Source organism: Convolutriloba macropyga, chromosome 12 (genome assembly GCF_964194025.1).
Source record: "Convolutriloba macropyga chromosome 12, txConMacr16.3, whole genome shotgun sequence".
Taxonomy (NCBI): Eukaryota; Metazoa; Xenacoelomorpha; order Acoela; family Convolutidae; genus Convolutriloba; species Convolutriloba macropyga.
In genome coordinates this window covers 15,608,895-15,630,601 of record NC_134479.1, presented here as the reverse complement: position 1 = coordinate 15,630,601, position 21,707 = coordinate 15,608,895, and the positions used below count along the sequence as shown (strand labels likewise).

Genomic DNA, 21,707 nt, shown 5'->3' with positions numbered 1-21,707 from the left:
CTTTAACCGAAAATCTATATTTTGCTATTTTAATTTTCCATTTTTCTGTTTTCATTCTTTCTATTTTAACATTTTTCAGTTATTGAAATTGTTTTCATGTAAAATTTTCAAATTAAAATTTTTTTCATTGAAAAATGTTTTACTAAAGTAATTTTTTTTTCAAAAATGCCGTTTTTTACATAAGGGTTTAACCAAAAATCCATATTTTTGTTGTTTTTTATTTTTCCATTTTCAGTTTTTGAAGTTTTTTCATTTGCAATGAAAAAATCTTCAAAAGTTGAAAAATGGAAAAATAGAAAAATAAAAAACAACAAAAATATAGATTTTTGGTTAAACCCTTATGTAAAAAACGGCATTTTTGAAAAAAAATTACTTTAGTAAAACATTTTTCAATGAAAAAAATATTTAATTTGAAAATTTTACATGAAAACAATTTCAATAACTGAAAAATGTTAAAATAGAAAAATAAAAAATAACAAAATTTACATTTTCTGTTAAAAACCTTATGTAAAAAACAACAATTTTGAAAAAAAAATATTTTTGGTAAATTAACATTTTTTAATAAAACAATTAAATTGAAAATTTTACATGAATAAACTTTCAAAACAGAAAAATGGAAAATTAAATAGCAAAATATAGATTTTCGGTTAAAGTCTTACGAAAAAAAATGGCATTTTTGAAAAAAAAATACTTAATAAAACAACATTTTTTAATGGAAAAATAATTAAATTGAAAATTTTACATGGAAAAAACTTCAAAAACTGAAAAAATGTAATAATAGAAAAATTAAAAACAACAAAATTTACATTTTTGGATAAAAACCTTATGTAAAAAACGACATTTTTGAAAAAAAAATATTTTTGTAAAACAACATTTTTTAATAAAAAAAAACAATTAAATTGAAAATTTTACATGAAAAAAACTTCCAAAACTGAAAAATGGAAAAATAGAAAAAACAAAAAACAACAAAAAATACATTTTTTGGGGAAAACCTTATGTAAAAAGCGGCATTTTTGAAAAAAAATTATTTTATTAAAACAACACTTAATGAAAATTATAATTAACTTGAAAATTTTACATGAAAATAAAATTCTAAAACTAAAATGTAAACATAGAAAATTTAAAAACAAACAAATTTACATTTTTGGTTAAAAACCTTAAAAGTTAAAAACGACATTTTTTTAAAAAAAAATTATATTAGTAAAACAACATTTTTTAATAAAAAACAATTGAATTAAAAAATTTACGTGAAAAAAGTTCCAAAACGGAAAAATGGAAAAAATAGAAAAATAAAAAAAACAACAACATATCTACTTTTGGTTAAAACCTTATGAAAAAGACATTTGAAAAAAATTTTTTAGGTAAAACAACAATTTTGAATAAAAAATGAATTGAAAATTTTACATGAAAAAAAAACTTCAGAAACTGAAAAATGTAAAATATAGAAAAATAAAAAACATCAAAATTTACATTTTTTTTGTTAAAAACCTTATAAAATTTACATTTTTTAAAAAAATTTCCTTTGGTAAAACAATTTTTGTTCAAAACAATAAAAAACTAATGGAAATGGTTTTCCACTTACAAAAATTGTAAATTTTTTTATTAATGATATGTATGCATCTATATCTAAAAATCTTTACCAAAAATTCTTCTTTAGAAAAACCAGGTGTTCCCTTATCAAAGTTTCCATGATTATTGCATAGTATTCGTGGTAAAGAATTCTTGCTAAAGTCTGCTGCGAAATTATCACTGCAATTGCTTCGCATTATCCAGTACCACGATGGATACATTTCTGGTCAACTGAATTCGTCAATTTTTTCCTCACTACGTGCCAAGCAAAGACTGTCAGTATTCATTTCAATCAACTCATATTTGTTTGGATTGCAGAAAGAGGATTAGAAAATGTATTTAAGTTGCAACATTGTAATTTTGGCGTACAGGAGGATAAAGAACCCAAGAAATATTGTTTCCTTATGTTCAATACGTGTCTTGCTCATTCCTACCTCAAAAATCTGGTCTTTCAGCTCATTCAGAGACTTGAAAAACCTGTTGTTAAAAAAACCTATCCGCATGAGGACCTTTCAGATATTTTGTGGTCGTATTTCGACTACGGTCCATTTTCTGATAACCAGATCATTTCCATCCCAACGATTTCCAATCAACTTCACAGTTTCTGCAACGACTATTAAACCTCATTTTTGAAAAAAACGATATTTCCAAAGCAAGCATTTGTCGAAAAATAATTAAATCCAAAATTGAACTTTTGATAAAAATTGTTTTCGAAAATGCGTTTTTAAAACTCAATTAAATATTAGTATCAAAGTATTATTTCAAAAGCATACATGAGTTTCAGTTTTTCTGAGTGTAGAAATACAATATTTCAAATTAATCAGTCAACCAGTCATCACAAAAAATACTAGTATCAGATTTGAAATTATACAGGAAATACAAACAAAAATAATCAGCCAATGGAACAACTTCTCAGATTGCTAGTTTAGTTACCATATAACTCAGTATGTCGTCTCAATTTGCTCGATGGAGGACACATTTTTTCTTCGTTCTCATCAACTTCTGACTTTCTACTCCCCTCTCTCTCAGGGTTATTGACAACAAGAGCCCTTCTCTTGACTGTCTTTTGTGTACAATACGCCGGTTGCTCACATTTGAGGGAAGTTTTTTCAGATATTGCTTCAGTTGCATCAGGAGAAAAAAAATGATCCCGATTATCTGCACATTCGTCGACTACTTTACTGAGGATGGTTTTGACAGACTCGAGTGAAGTATTTTCAACCGTTGATGTCTCCTGTACTTCTTTCATGGTTTCTTGTTCAGTTTCTGTAGAAAAACACAAAAAGGGGACTGCCTTGTCAAATTTTTTGTTGTCAAACTTGAAGCCAAGTGCGTTCTCTTCTTCTATACTTGCAATAATACTCTCTGTCAGTGACCCATTTTCCCACTCGTCACAATCCCGATCAGGTTTCTGCTCCGGCAAATCGTCATACTCGTCTGAAACACACCAGAGGAATTTAAGTTCCCTCTCCTCCTCAAAAAATCCTCGTTGATTTTCATGTATTGCTTTATAGGACAACTCATAATCACAGAATTGCGCACGGACTGATCTGCTTAGTTCCATGGTGTCCGAGACTTGTAAAGTTGTGTTTTCATTGTGGTTTTTGTAAAAGTCTACAGTTGTCTGTTTGTATGGTACAGAGACTTCAGGCAAATTCTCGATAGCAACAATGAAGACCAGAAGCTGCCTCGGAATTGAGAATGGAGGATCAGCTACCCATCCGAAGCACGTTTTTCTCTCTTTTATAATTGCTACATCATCATTGAAGTCGGGGAAGAAGAAGTGGACCTTGAGATTTTCGTTCAATATCACAGATTTGATATTCGTCATTCCAGCCTTTGTTTAACTAAAGTTAAAGCAAAATTGCCCCTATAACCATAATCGCTAAATCTTTCTCTCTGAAGCATTCCTATGCTATTTGCGAATGAGTACCATGATTATAATAGCTATTTATTCGCTTTTTATGGTTTGTTCTCATATTTTATAACAGAACAGACTTACTTGGAATGGGAAATAGGAAGAGGTCCTAGGGATGAAGAATCTTCGCTGAAGAGTTTATAGTTGTTAACTTAGGCTGGTAACAAAAAGCGATTCAAATTGTCTCAAGAAAAGAACAAAAGCTAGTTATAGTTAAGTTGTTGAAGAGAAGGAAAAGAAGTAAAATGAGTTGTACTTTTGTTTGTACACTATGATAAATATGACATCATTATGACGCAATAGTGACGTTATTATTACGGTACTATGAGTAAGACCTCAATCACGTGAGTTGTGCATGCTTAGATAAAGTATGAATCATCATATCGTAAGTAGTATGGTATAGACTTTGTTCACATGAGTTCAATGACCACATAGAATATCTAGGTTTCTGTAATTCGGTAATTGTTCCAATCCTAAGACGTAATTGATCTTAATTTTGTTCTAAAGAGGACAGTGGCCCCCATGCAATTATGAAATCATCTATTTGTCCGTAATTGCGAAGATAGTAGGACGTAATTTTTATGGTACTATGATTTAATTGATACATTTTATGACTTATTTCTAACGATAGTGAAAAGTTCGATGAAGTTGTACTCAAAAAACCTCTATCGATCACCTGAGAAGATTCGCCTTTACAAAAGAAGATGTCAAAATTGATATTTGAAAGATCACTAAATAATGGGATTGTCAGATAGAAATTAAATAAATAATGATGATGATGTTAAGTTGTCTAATTTTTGATATTTTCAATAAATATTTGAAAACATTTTGTTATTCTTTACAAAATTTGGTTGTTATTTGACAATACTAAAAAACGTGTAAAAATTGAGTATTTTTGACAATATTTAGCTACTTTGTGGTGATTATAAGTGGCAGCAAGTGGACAGTTTTTAATAGAATTGGGTTTCTTGTTAGAAAATATGTTTTTTGTGGCAAAAATGGAGTATTTTTTGGTAAGAAATGGCTATTTTTTTAGTATTGGGTAGTTTCTGGTAAAGTTTTGGAAAAATTTCGTCAGATTTGGGTATTTTCTGCAAGAATTGGGTAATTTTTGGCAAGAATTGGGTAATTTTTGGCAATAATTGGGTAATTTTTAGTAATAATTAGGTATTTTTGGTAATAAATGGGTATTTTTGGTAAGAATTGGTTTTTTTAGCAATAATTGTGTGTTTTCTGTCAAGAATTGATATGTTTTTGGCAAGAATTGGGTGTTTATTTCAAGAATTGGGTATTTTTTAGCAAGAAATGTGTTTTTTTTTCAAGAAATAGGTATTTTTTTAGCATGAATTGGGTATCTGTGGCAAGAATTGAACATTTTTGGCAATAATTGTGTTTTTTTTTGGCAATAATTGTGTATTTTTTGCCAAGAATTGGTATTTTTTTGGTAAGAATTTTTTTTCTTCAAGAATTGGGTATTTTTAGCGAGGATGGGGTATTTTTGGCAAGAATTGGGTATTTTAAGCAAGAATGTGATATTTTTTGTGTGAACAGCTTGGGTATCATGCTCTGAGGTACGTCTTTTATGGGAAGAGGTAAATTACCATACTAATTTAATATTAAGGGATTATCTGACTATTCCCCCTCGTGTGAACAGCGTGGGTATCACGCTGTGAGGTACGTCTTTGGGATATGAGGGAAAATGGGCTATACGTAATCTTTATAGATAGGTACATCTTTTATCCCCCCTGTCTTGCTAAGCCCCCTCGTGTGAACAGCTTGGGTGTCATGCTGTGAGGTACGGTATTGCAAATTTGCATTATTAAAGTGTAAAATGGTAGGGGGTCAATGACCTTACTGATTTGTTGTTCAGGCACTATCTTGCTAATCCGCCTCGTGTGAACAGCTTGGGTGTCATGCTGTGAGGTACACTTTTGAAAATTTACATTATTAAAGTGTAATATGGGAATGGGTAAATGAACTTACTAATTTAATATTAAGGGATTATCTTGCTAATCTCCCTCGCGTGAACATTTTGGGTATCATGCTGTGAGGTACGTCTTTGAAATCAGATGTTAGTGAAGTGCAATTTGGTAAGGGGACAATGACCTTACTGATTCGATGTTAAGACACTGTCTTGCTAATCCCCTTCATGCGAACAGCTTGGCTGTCACGCTGTGAGGTACATCTCTGGAAATTTACATCAGTAAACTGTAATATGGTAGGGGGTCAATGTCCTTACTAATTTGTTGAGGCACTGTCTTGCTAATCCCCTTCGTTTGAACAGCTTGGGTATCATGCTGTGAGGTACACTTTTGAAAATCACGTAAACCGTACGTAAGCGTAAATGAGTCACCCTATCTAATTTAATATTAAAACATTACCTAACTAATCCCCTTTGAGAGAACAGCTTGGGTGCCATGCTGTGAGGTACGTCTTTGGAAATTTACATTAGTAAACTGTAATATGGTAGGGGTCAATGTCCTTAATAATTTGTTAACGCACTGTCTTGCTAATCCGATTCGTATGAACAGCTTGGGTTTCATGCTGTGAGGTACGTCTTTGGAAATTTGCGTTATTAAAGTGTAATTTGGTAGGGGTCGATGACCTTAGTAATTTGTTGTAAAAGCACTATCTTGCTAATCCTCTTCGTGTGAACAGCTTGGGTGTCATGCTGTGAGGTACATCTTTGGACATTTACGTTATTAAAGTGTAATTTGGTAGGGGGTCGATGACCTTATTAATTTGTTCTTTAGGTAATATCTTGCTAATGCCCTTCGTGTGAACAGCTTGGGTGTCATGCTGTGAGGTACGTCTTTAGAAATTTATGTTATTAAAATGTAATTTGGTAGGGGATCGGTGACCTTATTAATTTGTTGTGATGTCACTTTCTTGCTAATCCCCTTCGGGTGAACAGCTTGGGTGTCATGCTGTGAGGTACGTCTTTGGAAATTTACGTTACTAAAATGTAATTTGGTAGGGGGTCGATGACCTTATTAATTTGTTGTTAAGGCACTATCTTGCTAATCCCCTTCGTGTGAATAGCTTGGGTGTCATGCTGTGAGGTACATTTTTCAAAATCACGTAAGCTGTACATAAGTGTAAATGAGTCATCTTATCTAATTTAATATCAAAACATTACCTAGCTAATCCCCTTTGTGTGAACAGTTTGGTTATCATACTGTGAGGTACGTTTTTGAAAAGTCGTTCGTAACTGTAAATGAGTCATCCTAACTATTATTAAAGGATTATCTTGCTAATCCCCTTAGTGTGAACAGCTTGGGTATCATGCTGTGAGGTACTTCCTTGGAATTTGAGGGAAAATGGGCTATACGTAATGTTAATACATAGGTACTTCCTTTTTGGCCCCCCTGATCTGCTCACGTTATACTACTGAAGCCTTTAACGGCGGTGTAGCTCTGTGAATTTTGGTTGCCAATTAAAAGATGACTCTTTTTTAGATATTTACATTCGCTGTTGTTTTAGCCGGCAAATTTACTAATCAGTTCAACTGGGCATCTGAAAATTGCGGACTTCGGATTGGCAAGAATTTTTTCAAGGAATCGTGGTAACGATCCTAGTGCACATCCAACTCTAGAGAGGCAATACAGTCACCAAGTGGCTACTCGATGGTACAGAAGTCCGGAATTGTTATACGGAGCTAAGAAATACGACGAAGGAGTTGATTTGTGGGCTGTTGGGTGTATTTTCGGTGAGTTTATGGTTTTCATGGTTTTTAAAGGAGACGAATGATTAAGAGAGTGAATTATAAGTATTCTTGTGAAATTTTTCTCAATGGAAATTTATGGTCTTAAACTTATATAATAACAATTTTTCAATGATTGAGCAGTATAAAGAGCGGATTGCTTCAAGTACTTCAAATTGTCGCCGCACCTTTGTCTATATACGAACCTGGTTTATTGGGGACTCTTTCCTTTTATCTATGTATAATTTGATCATCTATGATTGATATCTTTACACCTTTATTATGGCATGTATGATTTGCATTGTCTGGTCGCACGTGCTGATAGGCTCTGTACACTATTATCAGTGCAAGGGAAAGAATTAGATTGTTGCTATTGTTTACATTTTAGTTTATTGTTTTCTGGGCTGTACAATTTTATTCAAAATGTTCCGCAACTCAAAGGAAATTTCAAATCTAGGTGAACTGCTCAACATGTCGCCAGTGTTCCCAGGCGAAAAAGATATTGATCAATTATGCTGTGTTCTACGTGTACTGGGAACTCCTACTGAAGAAATCTGGCCAGGAATGAAATCACTGCCTGACTATCAGAAAATAATCTTCCCCGAAAACGCACCAATACCTTTTGAGGAAATTTTTCCAGATGCGTCACCTGAAGCACTAGACCTTGTGAAAAAGTTTTTGGTTTATGATTCCAAGAAGCGAATATCAGCTGCTGAGGCGTTATTGCATCCGTATTTCTTCACAGAACCGTTGCCTGCGCATCATTCGGAGTTGCCCATTCCAGTTACGCATAGAGCCAACAAGAAACTTCGACAGACCACAGAATTGGATGTATCAGCTCCAATTCAGAGCTCGTTGATAGACCCGGCTACTCTTGATATGTATTGCTAGATATCAGGTTGCAAGCCTCTAATCGCTGCAGTATTTGTATTTCTTTAGATTTTTTTTGCTAAATTTATGTAAATATTTTTGTGCTTATAAAAATATGTGCTTATTGTTAATATGTATATAAACGTAATTATATGTTTGATTTGCTGAGACTTTTGAGCGCGCGATTTCCAAGTTTTTCAATTAACATTTGTCGGAAATGCGATGACCACTTTTGAAGCCAACAGATTGTCCTGTTGGGAGCAATTCGATCCGTTGAAATGAAAGATCAAAAGAACGAGATCATTCGTTCATGCAATTTCAACTGAATTGCGTGCTCGACGTCATTTTTCACTCTTTGTGGGGAGTGTTTTTTACAATTCAAAGAATTTAAATTGTATTGGGGCGCTGTCTTTTTTTAAAATCTGTTCACACATTTTCATGACTTTTGAAGTCAAGTTGGAGTAGTGATTTTGGTCACGCCGAAACAGGAAGTGGAGCGAAAAAGCGAGCGGTTTTGCGGCGTGAATTTTTTTTGCTCTTTATTTTTAAGTAGAGTGAGAAAACTGTATTTGAACAAAAATTCGCGTTCTCGCTAGTGGTTTTTTGTTCACATGCGGCAATTTCACTTTGATTGTTTACTGTTTTTTCGATTTTTCGGATCGGATTTTTTTTCTAAATAGTTTTCCTAATCCATTCATAGTTCATTCTAGGCCTAGTTTTTTGTTTTAATCGAATTTCCATTTCTCGCTAGTGGTTTTTTTGTTCATATAGGGCATTTTGACATTATTTTATTAATTAAAATTTTTTTGATCTGATTTTTTTAGAAATGGTTTTCCCAGTTCACCCATAGACCATTCTATGTCTAGTTTTTTGTTTAGTCAATGAAAACTCTTTGAATTGTACGTCAGGACTTGTCCTGCTATGTTTTCTTTCATTCGCATGATTAAATTTTTGGTAACGTGACTTACCTCTCTCAAAAGTGACCATCACTCTGAAATCGATTTTTATTTAAATCTAATTCAAAGGGATAAGGTCAAGTGAGAGCGTGGCTCCTTAATTTGAGTGCAGCTAATAGAAGCTGCAAAAAGTTAAACAGATTCTTAATCAAAATATAACATCTCAACTTTTAAAAAGAATAAGTTTCTTTTTTGGTCTGTTTCTTTTATCTTTTCGAAACTGCAGACCTACGTTGCTTTTCCGACCGTTTTCTGGCAATCTGTCAGCTATGTTTTTCACACTGGCAGATTGTACCCCCTCCGTTCGTGCCCTCAAGCTGATGGGTACGTCTTACTAGTGAACCACAAGAGTAGATACTATAATAATGATCTACTTTGTATTGATATATTCTGTAACGTTGGGAATGACCCAGTGAATCGAAACTTGATATACCTTAATAAGACATGAATGATCTTGACAGATCTTACAAAACTTGAAACACTTTGCCAAGAACTTGAAATAACAACATCTCTTAAGGAAATCTTGGTAAGATCTTATCAAGATAAACCAAAATTTCTTGACAGCTCTTGGCAAATCTTTTTTTATTATTTCCAATAGCTGTTCAAAGTATCAGATCTATTCTGTTTTGAACCCCGAAGTGTTTTTTACACCCCCAGTTAAAAATTATATGTTGTTTTTTATGTAGCACGTTACTATGTAAGAAAATTGCACGTGCTCCTGGGGGGCGTAAAAAATACAAGCTCACTAAGGGGGGGGGGGGGGGGGGGGGGGGGACAGAATAGATCCGAAGTATCTCTCCCCAAGAAAAGAAAACAAAGTCACGGCAACTCACCAGCTTATTTGGCGATTAACTTTTATGCAACCATGCGGAATTGGATCAGGATGCGCAAGAAAACTAATGCTAAAAATTTCAAGATTTAGGTTAGACTCAAAAGCAAGGGCCACATGAATGTTTTTGTTTGCAAAATTCTATTGAAACTGGGCATTTTGAAAGCGAAGAGGGCCAAATTAATAATGTGTATGCAATATGGTAATTGATAAGAATGAATAATAGTTATGGAAGTCCCTCAACTTTTTTTCGCCGCCTTGTAATCTTTCATTTTCGTATAGGTTACGTGACTCTGTTTGGAGTCACTGCGAACTTTGACGTTTATCGGGAAACACGTAGCGGCTCGAGATTCGAAGCCAGAATTTTGAGGAGACCTATGCAGTCACTCAACCGTTCTTAAAATACACAGCTTACACTTCTTTAAAATAACGAAAGTGGATGGAAGTCAATTAATGGCTTTGTATATAGTAACTTCTGGCTCTACAGTCTATCGGACTGTATTACGATTCTAGTTTTATTACGTGTACGTAAGTGTTGTAATTACAATTAACTCAAAGCCAGAATTTTCAAAAGAGAATAACCTAGAAGTGACAATTTTCACAACTTAACACGCCAAATATAACTTAGATTCATTTATTGAAAGTGAGAGCCAGCTGATCACACTAGCTAATTAATTGCCCTCCCATTGTGGTATATTTGTTCCGACCCCTCTTGAGGGGGGAGGAACTATATACTCAACTGGGGTTTTTTTTTGTTCAGTCGATTTTGGCCGATCGATATATTCATCGTAGAGAGTTGAGACTGGTATCATTAGAAAGCTTGTCCAGCGTAGAATATGGAATTAAAAAGATTTTTTGATTTTTTTGACAGGGAGATATCGAGGTTTAAACTTTCGAGAAGATAGAGTGAGTTCCGTTGATTTCATTCACCTTTTTTCGGAATTTTTGACAAAAATTTTGCCAATTTTGGTAAAATTTTAAAAAAATTTTCATGAAAATGTTGTTGATTTTACGTTTAAAGACAAAATACATTGTCGGCTATTTTCATTGAATTTTTTTGTCACAAATTCCGGCTAAAAATTTCACAAAATTCAGACTTTTTCATCAAAAAACAGCACGAAATAAGTTTCTTTAGTCCACTCTGATTAAATTTGCAGGAATTGCACACCCAAACACCACTAACACAATCTCTGTAGGCTGAAAAGGAGGCTAATTCTACTTCAATTTCCGTTGAGAGTGCTCCTTAAATAAAAGTTTTTTGCTAACATTATTCGTTGATTATCAAAAACGCAGCATTTATTTTTGGTTTTATAACAAACAAAATATCTATATCAATGACTTTCCAAGAGTTAAATATTCCTAATGGACAATCACCATTAATAGGACTAGTTCTGTACCAATCTTGGACCTTTCTAATCCAAAAATAATTCGGATTGTCAGCAGTCGGTTTTTTATTAAAAAAAATCGATCTTTTTTATATTAATTAAATAACAGAACATTTCAAATCAAAGCTCACTAGTGATAGGTCCTATTGGTTTCCTAATTAGGTCGAAATTATTTTATCTAGTTGATTGATTGAAAGCTTATAGTCGTTTTCACCTTTAAAATATTTGATTTTTAAATTAAAAATGATTATTGAACTTTGCCGCCATTTTTTTCTTACTTTGGTCAACTTGTAGCTTAATGGCAGCAATCAAAGAGTGATCCTTCTTTCTGCTGAATTCAAATGTAGTCTTTATTGCGGTTTTACTCTTAAGTTATGGTGTTCTGGTTTTGATACTACTAGATTTCGCAATTTTTTTTAATTTTTAGGTATTTGCCCATTTTTCATGTTTTCTAATTTTGTCAAATTATCACGTTATTGTCAGTTCATATATCACATTTTTCGCGTTCAAAATAGCCCACAATTGATAATATTTAAATCCTTAAAGATGTAGATTGTGATTCTTTACTGCTTCGACAATACTTTCTCGAAGAATTTAATTGAATTTTTTAATTTTGTATTTAACTGTCGTTTTTACTGTCTTTTTAGTCGTATTTAATTTCCTGTACAATGACTCGGATTGATTGGCTTTTTCGAAGAGTAGATGAGCCGGCGTTCTGATATTAGAAAATAGATAATGGCTTTCATGACTTTGAAAACAATTGTTTTCCAAAATGAAAAAAAAATCAACTGTGCAATTTTGTTCCTTTTGTCTGTTTGTTACCTGGTCTCGTTATTTAAAGGTTAAAGATGACATTATTTTTGTCAAGGGACGGTGTCAAAAGGGATTGGTGTCACAAAATCTAATGTTTTAAAAATTCGTTATGAATTTACTGGCTTCGACACGGTTTTTCACAAAAAAAAAGTAAATTAATTTTTGATTTTTGTCATATTTGACGTTCTTCTTGTAGACGTAAAACATGTTCTGGATAATTGCAGGTCTCGAGGGCTTCTTTTTGAAGAATAAACGGACCTATTCATTTTTTCTTTTTTCATTAATGGCTTTCATGTCTTTGGAAATATTTTTTTTTTCGATAAAAACAAGTATTACATAATCTTGCTTTTTTCTTTTTGGCCTAATTTTTACCCAGTTTCCTTAATGAGAGGTCACATAATATATTTTAAGGGAAGGTGTCGAAAGGGATTGGTGTCACAAAATCTAATGTTTTAAGAGAATTCGTTATGACTTTACTGGCTTCCACACGGGTTTTTCACAAAATTTTTTTTTTTATTTTTGTCATATTTGACGTTCTTTTTGTAGACGTAAGACATTTTCTGGATAATTGCAGGTCTCAAAGACTTCCTTTGGAAGAAAGGACGAACCCATTCAACTTTTTTATTTTGTACTTAATTGGTTTCATGTCTTTGGAAATAAATTCTTTTCGCAAGAAAACAAGTTTTACATAATTTTGCTTTTTTTTTGTCTAATTGTTGCTTATTTTCATTAATGAGCGGCCACTTAATACAGTATTGGTGTTCGACAAAGGTGCAATCGAACTTATTTTGGGGGCCAAAGTATGGCTTCACGGCTTCCAAAGCATTTTCTGGCAAGTTTTAATTGAATTTTAGTTTGTTCTCTATTTGTTGTTCTTTTTGTAACTGCATAAAAAATTGAATACCAAGAGTTCTTAATTCCTTTCTATAGAAGCATTGGTATTTGTAAACCTATGGGATATCTTAGTTGATTCCTATTGGTTTTCATTACTTTGAAATTAATTGTTTTTTTTAAATTCAGCATTCGGCATATCTCATCAATTTAATGCATCAGTTTTTACTCCACTGAGTTATTTGCTTTGGAGGCTATCTTTTCGTTCATACACCAGTTTTTTTGAAAAATAATTGAATTTTTGTGTTATTCTATCTGTTCCTCATTTGGTAGACAATTATGCCAAAATTGTGGATGAGCGGGGTCGGAACCTTATGTGCAATCGCACATTACCGAGCCGCCTTGTTATGGTAAGGGGTTATATGTGATATGAAAAAATTTGAACCTTGCAATCATTTAAGATGCAAATGCAGTTTCAAGGGTCTAGAAATGGTAGTCTTCTTAATTCGTATAATTGCAGCTTTGCAAAGTTAATCTTTGGAACTTATTAAGAAATTCTATCAAGTTCTGACGTTAACACAACGGTGTTAATTTTTAGCGCTAATTTTTGGCACATATATTTTGAAAGGAAATCCGTGACTGAGTTCGTGGGTTTATTTTAATGAGTTCTAGAAACAATTGATTTTTTTGGTGAAGCTTCGGTTATTGACTTAAGTTCTAATTTTTGAAAGTCTGAGAACTAAAAATTCGTTGCTAGTCTACGCAAAGAAAGAAGGTCCAATTGCTGGAGTTGCTGACGTGTTTCAGTAGAATACCAACTACAGATGATCGCAGCATTGAGAAACTGATATGGAATGTTCAACAAGATTTGATATCCAATTTGGTGTTTAAAGAAGTCATAATGGCCTAGCGTTAAAACTTTACTTGAGGCGTTTTTGTCAACTTTTGTGATGACCCATATTTTATCTATGGCTCGTTTGGGAAAAGCTTTTTTGTGAATCAAAATTATATAAAACATTCTTCTTAGAGGCATGAGAACCCGCTGCGAATTGAGTGTGAAAAATGTCAGTTCTTACGAGATCAATTGCGCTTATTTGAAAATAGTTTTAAAGTTAACATAAATTGCAAGTTTTGGGGAAGGCTTCTTTTCCAAAAAAAAAAATTTGAAAAATAATTGTGTCCATTTAACTTTGGGAGGGAAAAATGGTAACCATATTTGCCGAAGACGAAAACTTGTAAATTTATACGAAGAACATAATTGTTGGTTTCCAATGAAAATCAAACTAGTTTGATAGCTCTGAATTGCAAGCTGTCATTGGTCTCATGGTGGTCGTGTTTTTTACACTTCAAAGAACTAGCGTTGTATCAAGGCCCTCTTTTTGTTTCAGATCTGTTGATACTTTATATTTGGAAACGAATTGGAGCAGTAATTTAGGTGGCGCCGAACCAGGAAATGGAGCCAAAAAGATGGTGGGGTGATAGGATATAAAGCGAGAGTTCGATATGGCGAAGCGAGTTTTTGTAGCCATTAGGCGAAATTTTTCAACTAACTTTTTGTGGAAATTAGGCGAAAAACCAATTGAAACACTTGAGGATGGTACTTCAAATCTGCTTGACAATACCAAGTACTCAAGTGTCCCTAGCAATTGTCTTAAAGTAGGTTAATGAAATACAAGCAAGTTTCCATTTTTCAACTCATTTCAGCCCGTATATATAATACAATTTATGTACAACCAGAGTTGAAAGAAATTATATACACAGTAAGAAGAGTTTGAGTTTATAAAATTGAGTTTGAGAAGTTCTTGTTAAAACTGAATGTTCTATCTAACTGTAGAAAAAGACTTCCTCTGCCTCTGATGCACTCAGCCATTTCAAGTACCGTGGAGAACTTCTGCTGGCTGAACTTGACGTTTAACAATGATAATGTATCGTTTCGCTGGCTAGCCTCGTGGAAATTGTGTGAAAGGCGTGTGAAAATTTCTTTAGGTAAATATAATAAAATAAAAGAAAAATTGAATGGAAAAATATTTAAAGTTAAAGGGGCGTGGGTGGGACTCGAACCGAACCCACTCGTTTTGATATTCTCTTTCTTCTGGGTGATAGTTCACTGCACTATGTTGACTTATATAGGTGAAAGTTTTTCGTTTCAAAGCTTTGTTCTTTCAATGTTCAAGTCGTCGCAAGTTTATTTTGGAGATCGGCAAATTGATTTGACTGGTTTCGAACCGAAGTGCCCAGTTCTGATGTTAAAATTAGCGGACCGCTCTAAGTGTCATGTATAATGCTACAAAAATTCAGCTTTTCTTTCAAATAAACTCTCCGCTTGATGCAATTTTAGCTGGCGCTTAGATCGCTGTCCTTGTTTTCGATTAATCCTGCTTCGAGGTTGAAAATATTAAGAAGATTATAGAAACGGTTAAGATTAATAAAGAGAGGGGAAAATATAGTAGAAAAGTGTTGTTTCTGACTTGAAAAAGCCTTAAACGAAATTGGTTAAATTTCACTTTGAATAAAAGTGCTAGGCTAACCTAAACTTTAAAACCACTGGAACCAATCCTCGCGCAGCACAATAGTGAACGATTTTGTTTGTTTTGATCTAACAGATGTTTTCTTCAAATCAGTGGAGTGTTGAGGAAAATAGTAAAATAATAATAAAGTAGAAATGAAAAGCATCAAAAGAAGGCGCAACAATTGGTCATTAATTACGCATAAAGACTTTAATGACAACTGTGATCTGTTCAGTTCGAATTGACTAGTTCAGTGGCTGGCTAAACAGATAAAAAGAATGGAATGAGATGAACAGATAATGACAGACTGAGTTGTATTTGGCCCCGAATTGACTAGGCGAGCGGCTGACCGAATACTCTTCCCACGTCTGATTATTCTGTTGCTTTTCATATTGTATTTCTTTAAATATAGCTGAATAATAATAAGGACAGTTGGAGGTAACTGAGCTGGACTCAAACCGCAGTGTGTAGAAATTAATGTTCGTCCTTCCGTTAATTCTTGGCCAATACGCCACTTTCCTCATCTTCAAGACGTTAGAAATTTATTGCAGTTTAATGGATGGTAGAAACGCCTCAAGGAAATAAATATAAAGTTGCTGGAGTTGGAATCGAACCGTAGTTGTGTGTGCTTTATTCAACCAATTTGGTGCTCTTCGCAACCGTGCATTCGATGACAATTTTTGTTGATCCGACTGCCTGTGTTTCATTTGCACTCTCTCCGTTTTTCGGTTTGTTGTGCATGGTTTTTTTCCTTTTTTCCATAGTTTTCCTTTTTACGCTCTCAGTTCTTGCTTTTCTTCTGTCGTTCATCCCATTTCTGTTAGTTGAAAGACTATGATCATTGATATCGAATTTCCGGGATTGAACTGGGATTGATCCTCATTTTGTTTAGTTGATCACTATTTTAAGCAGTCATTTTAGCCAGTAGTCTATGGTGTATGCAGCCAGATTTAGTATTGGAGATGGTCAAGAGTGCTTTTGACCCGTTGGCCAATTTAATTTGCATTTCCCTGACTGACTTCATTTTTGCCTCTTCGTTGAGTTTTTGAACCTGGTACCATCTTGGTTTTCGAAGGCAATTTCGTAGAGTTCGATTTCGCACGTTTTGTAATTTGTTGACAAGGGCATGTGAATGATCCAGCCAGCAACCATTTAAGTACAGAAATAGGGATCGGATCCAAGATTTGTAAATCAAAATTAGACTTTCTTCGTTAACGTTTAGATTACTAAGCTTCCAGAGTTGAAATGGCCTGCTGTTTGCTCTTCGTACTAAATTTTTGCAATGTTCATTCCACTTGAGGTGCGGAGTGAAATTGATGCCCAAAAGTTTTATATATTGTCTTCTGAAGGAATATTCCTTTTATGTTGAGTTCAAGACATTCTTTCATTGAGGGGTTTTTAAATATCAGATAATGAGTTTTATTTGCGTTAATTTTAATTTTCATTGAGTCACACCCACAAATTAGACTGTTCAGCGATGATTGGAGATTATTTTGGAATTAATTTGGTGGACCGTGACCTATTGTAGAGTGCAAAGTCGTCAGCGAACTGTGAGATCTGGGCATTTGTGGCCAACGACTGACTTACGCTCCCTTGAGGTACTCCAGCTGTGGAGTTTATCTTCACGAAAACGTTCCTTTGCTATAAAGATGAATTTATCCACCTGATGGTTGAATTTGGTTGAAGCCCAACCAAATTTAATTTGAACGAGTCCAGGCGCCATAAAGCATCGAACTCTTTTTCGACATCCATGCGTACTAAACCAACCATTTCAGACCACTGGAGGGCTTCACTGTGCTGATTGAGTTTAATGAGTTGTCTGTGGTGCAGCGGTGTTTCCTGTAAGCACTCTTGAGTCTCACCGAATGTATTTTGACTTCCACAATGTTCTATAACTTTCACAAGTTTCACATATTTTGGATATGCAATTTGTAAGACTAATTGGTCAGTAGTTTTCGGCCTTCGATCGGTCTTTGTCTTAATTTAGTATCATTTTAATCTGGTATTGTTCCAGTTAACTGGAACATACAAGTTGTTAAGAGCTAGATATGAGGAGACAGGCAGGGGCTTTATTATTCTTAGGCAATTCTTTAAGGAGTTTGTAGCAAATTTTATCCCGCCCAGGGCATGTTTTTCTCGACTCCTGTAAGATTTCATGAAACTCCTTTGTTGTAACCACAATGCCCAGCTGTCCAAAATCTACATGTGTAATTATTATTGCTTTGATTTCTGTTTCAATGTTATTCAGTTGAGAAATTATTGATGATTCTGTTTCGTGATTTTTCATTGTGTCTTAGCAGCTGTTAGAACCTTTCTTTTTCCTCCTGTCTATGACCGCCATGCAATCTTTGTAGAATAGTTTTGGGTATTCTGCTGTTTTCTTGTTTGGGCTCGTTTTCATTTGTTAGTTCTTTTATTGCTTTCCAGAAACTTTTGCTACCCTTATCACAGGCACTTTCCAAGACCTTTGCTCTTTTTCTGTCTTCTAACCGCCTCATTGGTCGTTTAATTCCTTTTTGCAGATAATTTATCTCCGTTCCTAAAGAAGTATATTGATCGCTAACTGCAATTTCTAGCTCTTCGCCTTCTCTTTAGTATTATTAGGTTTTGTGTCTCAACACTATAGGGAAACTCTTTCTTTTTGATACAGGAGTCTTCTGGAGATTTGCGTATTACTTCAACTAAACTGCTGCTGAACTGATTTAATTCCTCCTTTTTATGCTACTTCGTATGCCAGAGATTTGATGAACATTATAATTGTCGTGCGTTTTCTCTAATCTTTCAGTAGTTGATTTTTGATTTAAGTCGAAAAATTTTTCCTTTTCTCAGGTTCATTGTTGTAATTATATTTTTGTGACCACTGCCTAGATCTTCTGATACTTGAAAATCGTTGTAATGCGTAAAGAGTGAATTATCGCAAAAGTGCAAATTTTTTCATTTTCCAGCAATTGACTGATAGGTGTGATAACCATTGTTCAGCAGTTTAAAAGAGCCCTTGTCAATAATATTTAGCTTTTCTCCAATTTCGGAATCATAGGAGCAGGTTAGTTATTGTTGGGGAGCATCGAACTCGCCATATACGAAGATATTTTTCAACTTTCCTGAAAATTTTTCCTCGGTCGACACTGGCTTTCCAGGGGAATTGTAAACAGTTTTTTTCCAAAAGTCAACAAAAAAGGCGACTTAAGGTGAAGTTTTAGTGTTTCTAGTTTTCGTGCGTTGCTATCCGTTTCTTTTCCTACTGGTTCTGTTCGCTTGACAACAATGCTTTTCTTCACTAAGATAGCAGTTGAGAGGAGATAATTTCTTCCAGTTGTTAACTTCATTCAAGCAAAATACATCTTTGTCCTCTGCTGAAATTAAAAACAGATCGCTTATTTTGTTTAGGCCGCGACTGAAGATGCAAAATTTTCGTACATTTTCGTACAATCTTCGTACATTGCAAAATTTTGAGCTTATCCATTTTGCGAAAAGTTTTGGCTGTTTGATAGGTTGTTTGACTGTATTGAATTAACAGGAGCTGTATTCGCGCTTTTAATGCTGTCATGTATTCTTGACAATCAGTTTTTTCATTTTAGAAGCGTGAGGCGCTGCTAGAGACATTTTTATTATATCACTGTAAGACAATGTCAAGAACTGTTCGTATTTTGCTCAAAACTTCAGCTGCTAGAACAGGCATTTTTTCAGTTGATGGTGATAGCTCAGTTTTTTCTTGAGGTTCCAATTTAATGGCTACGGCTGAGACTTTATTCACATTTATCTTTTTCGAGGCCTCTTCTAACTTGTGCTGAAATGCTGGACAGCCTCAATAATCTCTCGCATGAATACCACCCCAGTTTGAGCATTTGGCATTTTATTTTTGCAACAGTGCATTCTATAACACTATGATCTTGCGAGCTGCGTAGACTTCGAATTGCATTACTGCATTCTCTTGCTGATTGGCCAAATTTTCAAATTTTGCAAAATTTGAAACATTGCATTACATTTGGTGGTTCTCGGCTTGCTTCAAATCGGTGTAGCTGCCAGCCTATTTTGACGCCATGTTTTTGTGCTGCGTTGACTTGATTGTTTGATTCCGTAATAACACGTAATAATTTTGTAGGTGGGCCAGCTGCTGGACTTGTGTTATTCTTGACACTTTGGTGACATTCATTCCGCTATTTAGGAGTTTTTCTTTTACCTCATCTTCAGTAATGCTGCGGTGAACGTTTACAATGACGAAATTTGGTTTAGTTTTAGGCTTAGGAAGGTTGTTCCTGGCATTCACCTTGGCATTAGGAAATGCCTGAGCATCAGGCATTCTCTTGAAGCAAGATCGTCTGGTTGGATAAAAAATTGGTATTGTTCTTAAGTTCTTATTTGCTTATAAAAGTCTGTCAATTTGTCTCATGTTGAGAATCAGCTTCACTGAGTTGCTGAGTTTTAAAATGTTTTGTATAGAGACTAGATCCGGCAATTTTTTCCAATGATTAAAATTTTGTAGCTAACTTTGTTAAGAAGTCTCAGGGATCTACAGTAAAGGAGATAGCAACTTAAAAGGGCTACTTAAAGAGCTCAAGCTAAAGAAGAAATGGATTTAAAAGAACTTTTGAACAGTAAGATTAAGAAAAAAGGTAATTGAAAAGTCAGGATTTTATATCGTAAGCAACTTTTAGCGAACATTCTTTTTATAAGTCTCACTCCCATAGGACGTTCCTACACAAAGTGGAGTACTTGCTTGTGGCTTTCCTATCACATTTTGAGTTACTGATCCGGAGGTGACATTAATAGCAGTTTGATCATCATGGACAAATTAGGCTAGTAAGTTTCTATTTTTCAACTTATTTCAACCTTTTTACACCTCTCGGCAATATCCGAAAGAGGATTTTGTAAAAGTTACTGCAGAAGGAGTGAAGAATTTTTTCTTCAAAACTGACGCGGGTAAATTCCGGAACTCAAATGCCGCAACATCAGAAAACACTTTTCCAGTGTTTTTGTAAGCTATTTTTATTTTGCGACAATGATCCGGGACACTTGAGTACTTTATAGCGTTAAGCAGATGTTGAAGTATTATCTTTAAGTGTTTTAACTGGTTGTCGCCTAATGTTCACAAAAAGTGAGTTAAAAATTTTCGCACAATTTCCTGCGCCTCAAGCTAGTGATTATACCGCGTGCAATTTCTCTGATTTTAAGTAGAGAAGAAACTCTTCCGACAAACGTTTTCTCGATAGTGATTTTCTGGAGACGTGCGACAGTTTGACTTCTATTTTTTTTTACTGGTTTTCGAGTTTTAAATTTTTTTCCCGAAATGGTTTCAGAAATCCATTGCTTGTTCTTTCTAGGTCTATTTTGTGTTTAGACAATAAAAACTTTTTGAATTGCAGGATTTCTCCGGCAAACTTTTTTCAGGACTTCTCCGGCTTTGATTTGAAGGGGCTTTTTACGTGGAAAACATTGGAATAGGTAACACTCAAGGACGTGACTTCTGTACTCATGAAATAAATCTAAATTGAGAACTTCTACGCTGAAATTTGAAATTAATTGGATGTCAGTCGAACTAGATTATTATTTAAGCTCTTTTACTTGAAAGACTTTGTAATTTGATATGAAAATAATAAGGGTGCAGTTTGAAATCAAATATTTTTGATTAGCAACTTTGGTCCTCGCTCACTGATCTTTCTTTTAATTTACCAGACTCAATGGTCTGTTTCGAGGCTATTGTCACCAACCCGTCGGCTATGTTTACCTATTTTGTTAATAATTTCCGAAATACGATTTTCAGATTTTCTGATGACGTAGCAATTGATTTAAAACCTATTTAATATAAAATGGGATCCCTCGTAGTGCCAATTGTGGTGTGGAGTGGAGGAAGTGGTAAGAACAGTCCAACACACAGAGTTTCGTCTCTATTATTGACTCCTGATTGTAATACATTGATATCTGGGAGTGTGGATGGACATATTATATTGTGGAACTTGCATCTGGAAAATGGCACGGTATAACCACGAATTTTAAATCGATTTGCTATAAGGAGACAGGATTTAAGACTTTGCGTCGCAGAACCTTGCTTATGTACTTTTAGGTGCTGATTTAAAGAATAGTAATGTATTTATGGATTTCTCATGAGAACAATTTATTCAAGTTCCTATAAAGTTAACAATTTTTCACACGGATCTGGTCACTCTTAGCTAATAATGCGAGGAAATTGTTGTATGATTTTGTAGATGTATGCGCGGTATCTTATTATCAAGATGGGCTGTAGTCTTTGTTTTTACAATTCAAAGAATTTGAATTGTATTGGGGCGCTGTCTTTTTTTACGACTCGAAGAGGAGTATTGGAGAAGTCC

The 21,707-nt window shown here is 34.2% G+C and overlaps 2 protein-coding genes across 3 annotated transcripts in view; both read left to right on the top strand.

Moving 5' to 3' along the window:
* The first annotated feature begins 3,239 nt into the window (after positions 1-3,239).
* LOC142350399 (cyclin-dependent kinase 20-like) lies at positions 3,240-8,225 on the top strand. Its single transcript, XM_075402246.1, has 3 exons — positions 3,240-3,299; positions 6,971-7,196; positions 7,648-8,225. Exons 1-3 carry the CDS (start codon positions 3,240-3,242, stop codon positions 8,079-8,081), a joined length of 720 nt encoding a protein of 239 aa, XP_075258361.1. The 3' UTR covers positions 8,082-8,225.
* Positions 8,226-21,146: 12,921 nt separating this feature from the next.
* LOC142350668 (WD repeat-containing protein 7-like) overlaps positions 21,147-21,707 on the top strand; it is a 134,740-nt gene continuing 134,179 nt past the window's right edge. For both annotated transcript variants that reach the window (XM_075402596.1, XM_075402594.1), the window contains exon 1: positions 21,147-21,356. In XM_075402596.1, the coding sequence (XP_075258711.1) occupies positions 21,189-21,356 (168 nt within the window). In that variant the 5' untranslated portion in view covers positions 21,147-21,188. The remainder of the gene's footprint in view (positions 21,357-21,707) is intronic.

Coding starts and splice junctions, on each gene's coding strand:
- LOC142350399 (XM_075402246.1), top strand. CDS start 3,240: ATGAAGACCAGAAGCTGCCTCGGAATTGAGAATGGAGGATCAGCTACC. Junction 3,300..6,970: donor CAGCTACCCATCCGAAGCAC/GTTTTTCTCTCT, acceptor CTGTTGTTTTAG/CCGGCAAATTTACTAATCAG. Junction 7,197..7,647: donor GGCTGTTGGGTGTATTTTCG/GTGAGTTTATGG, acceptor TTTCAAATCTAG/GTGAACTGCTCAACATGTCG.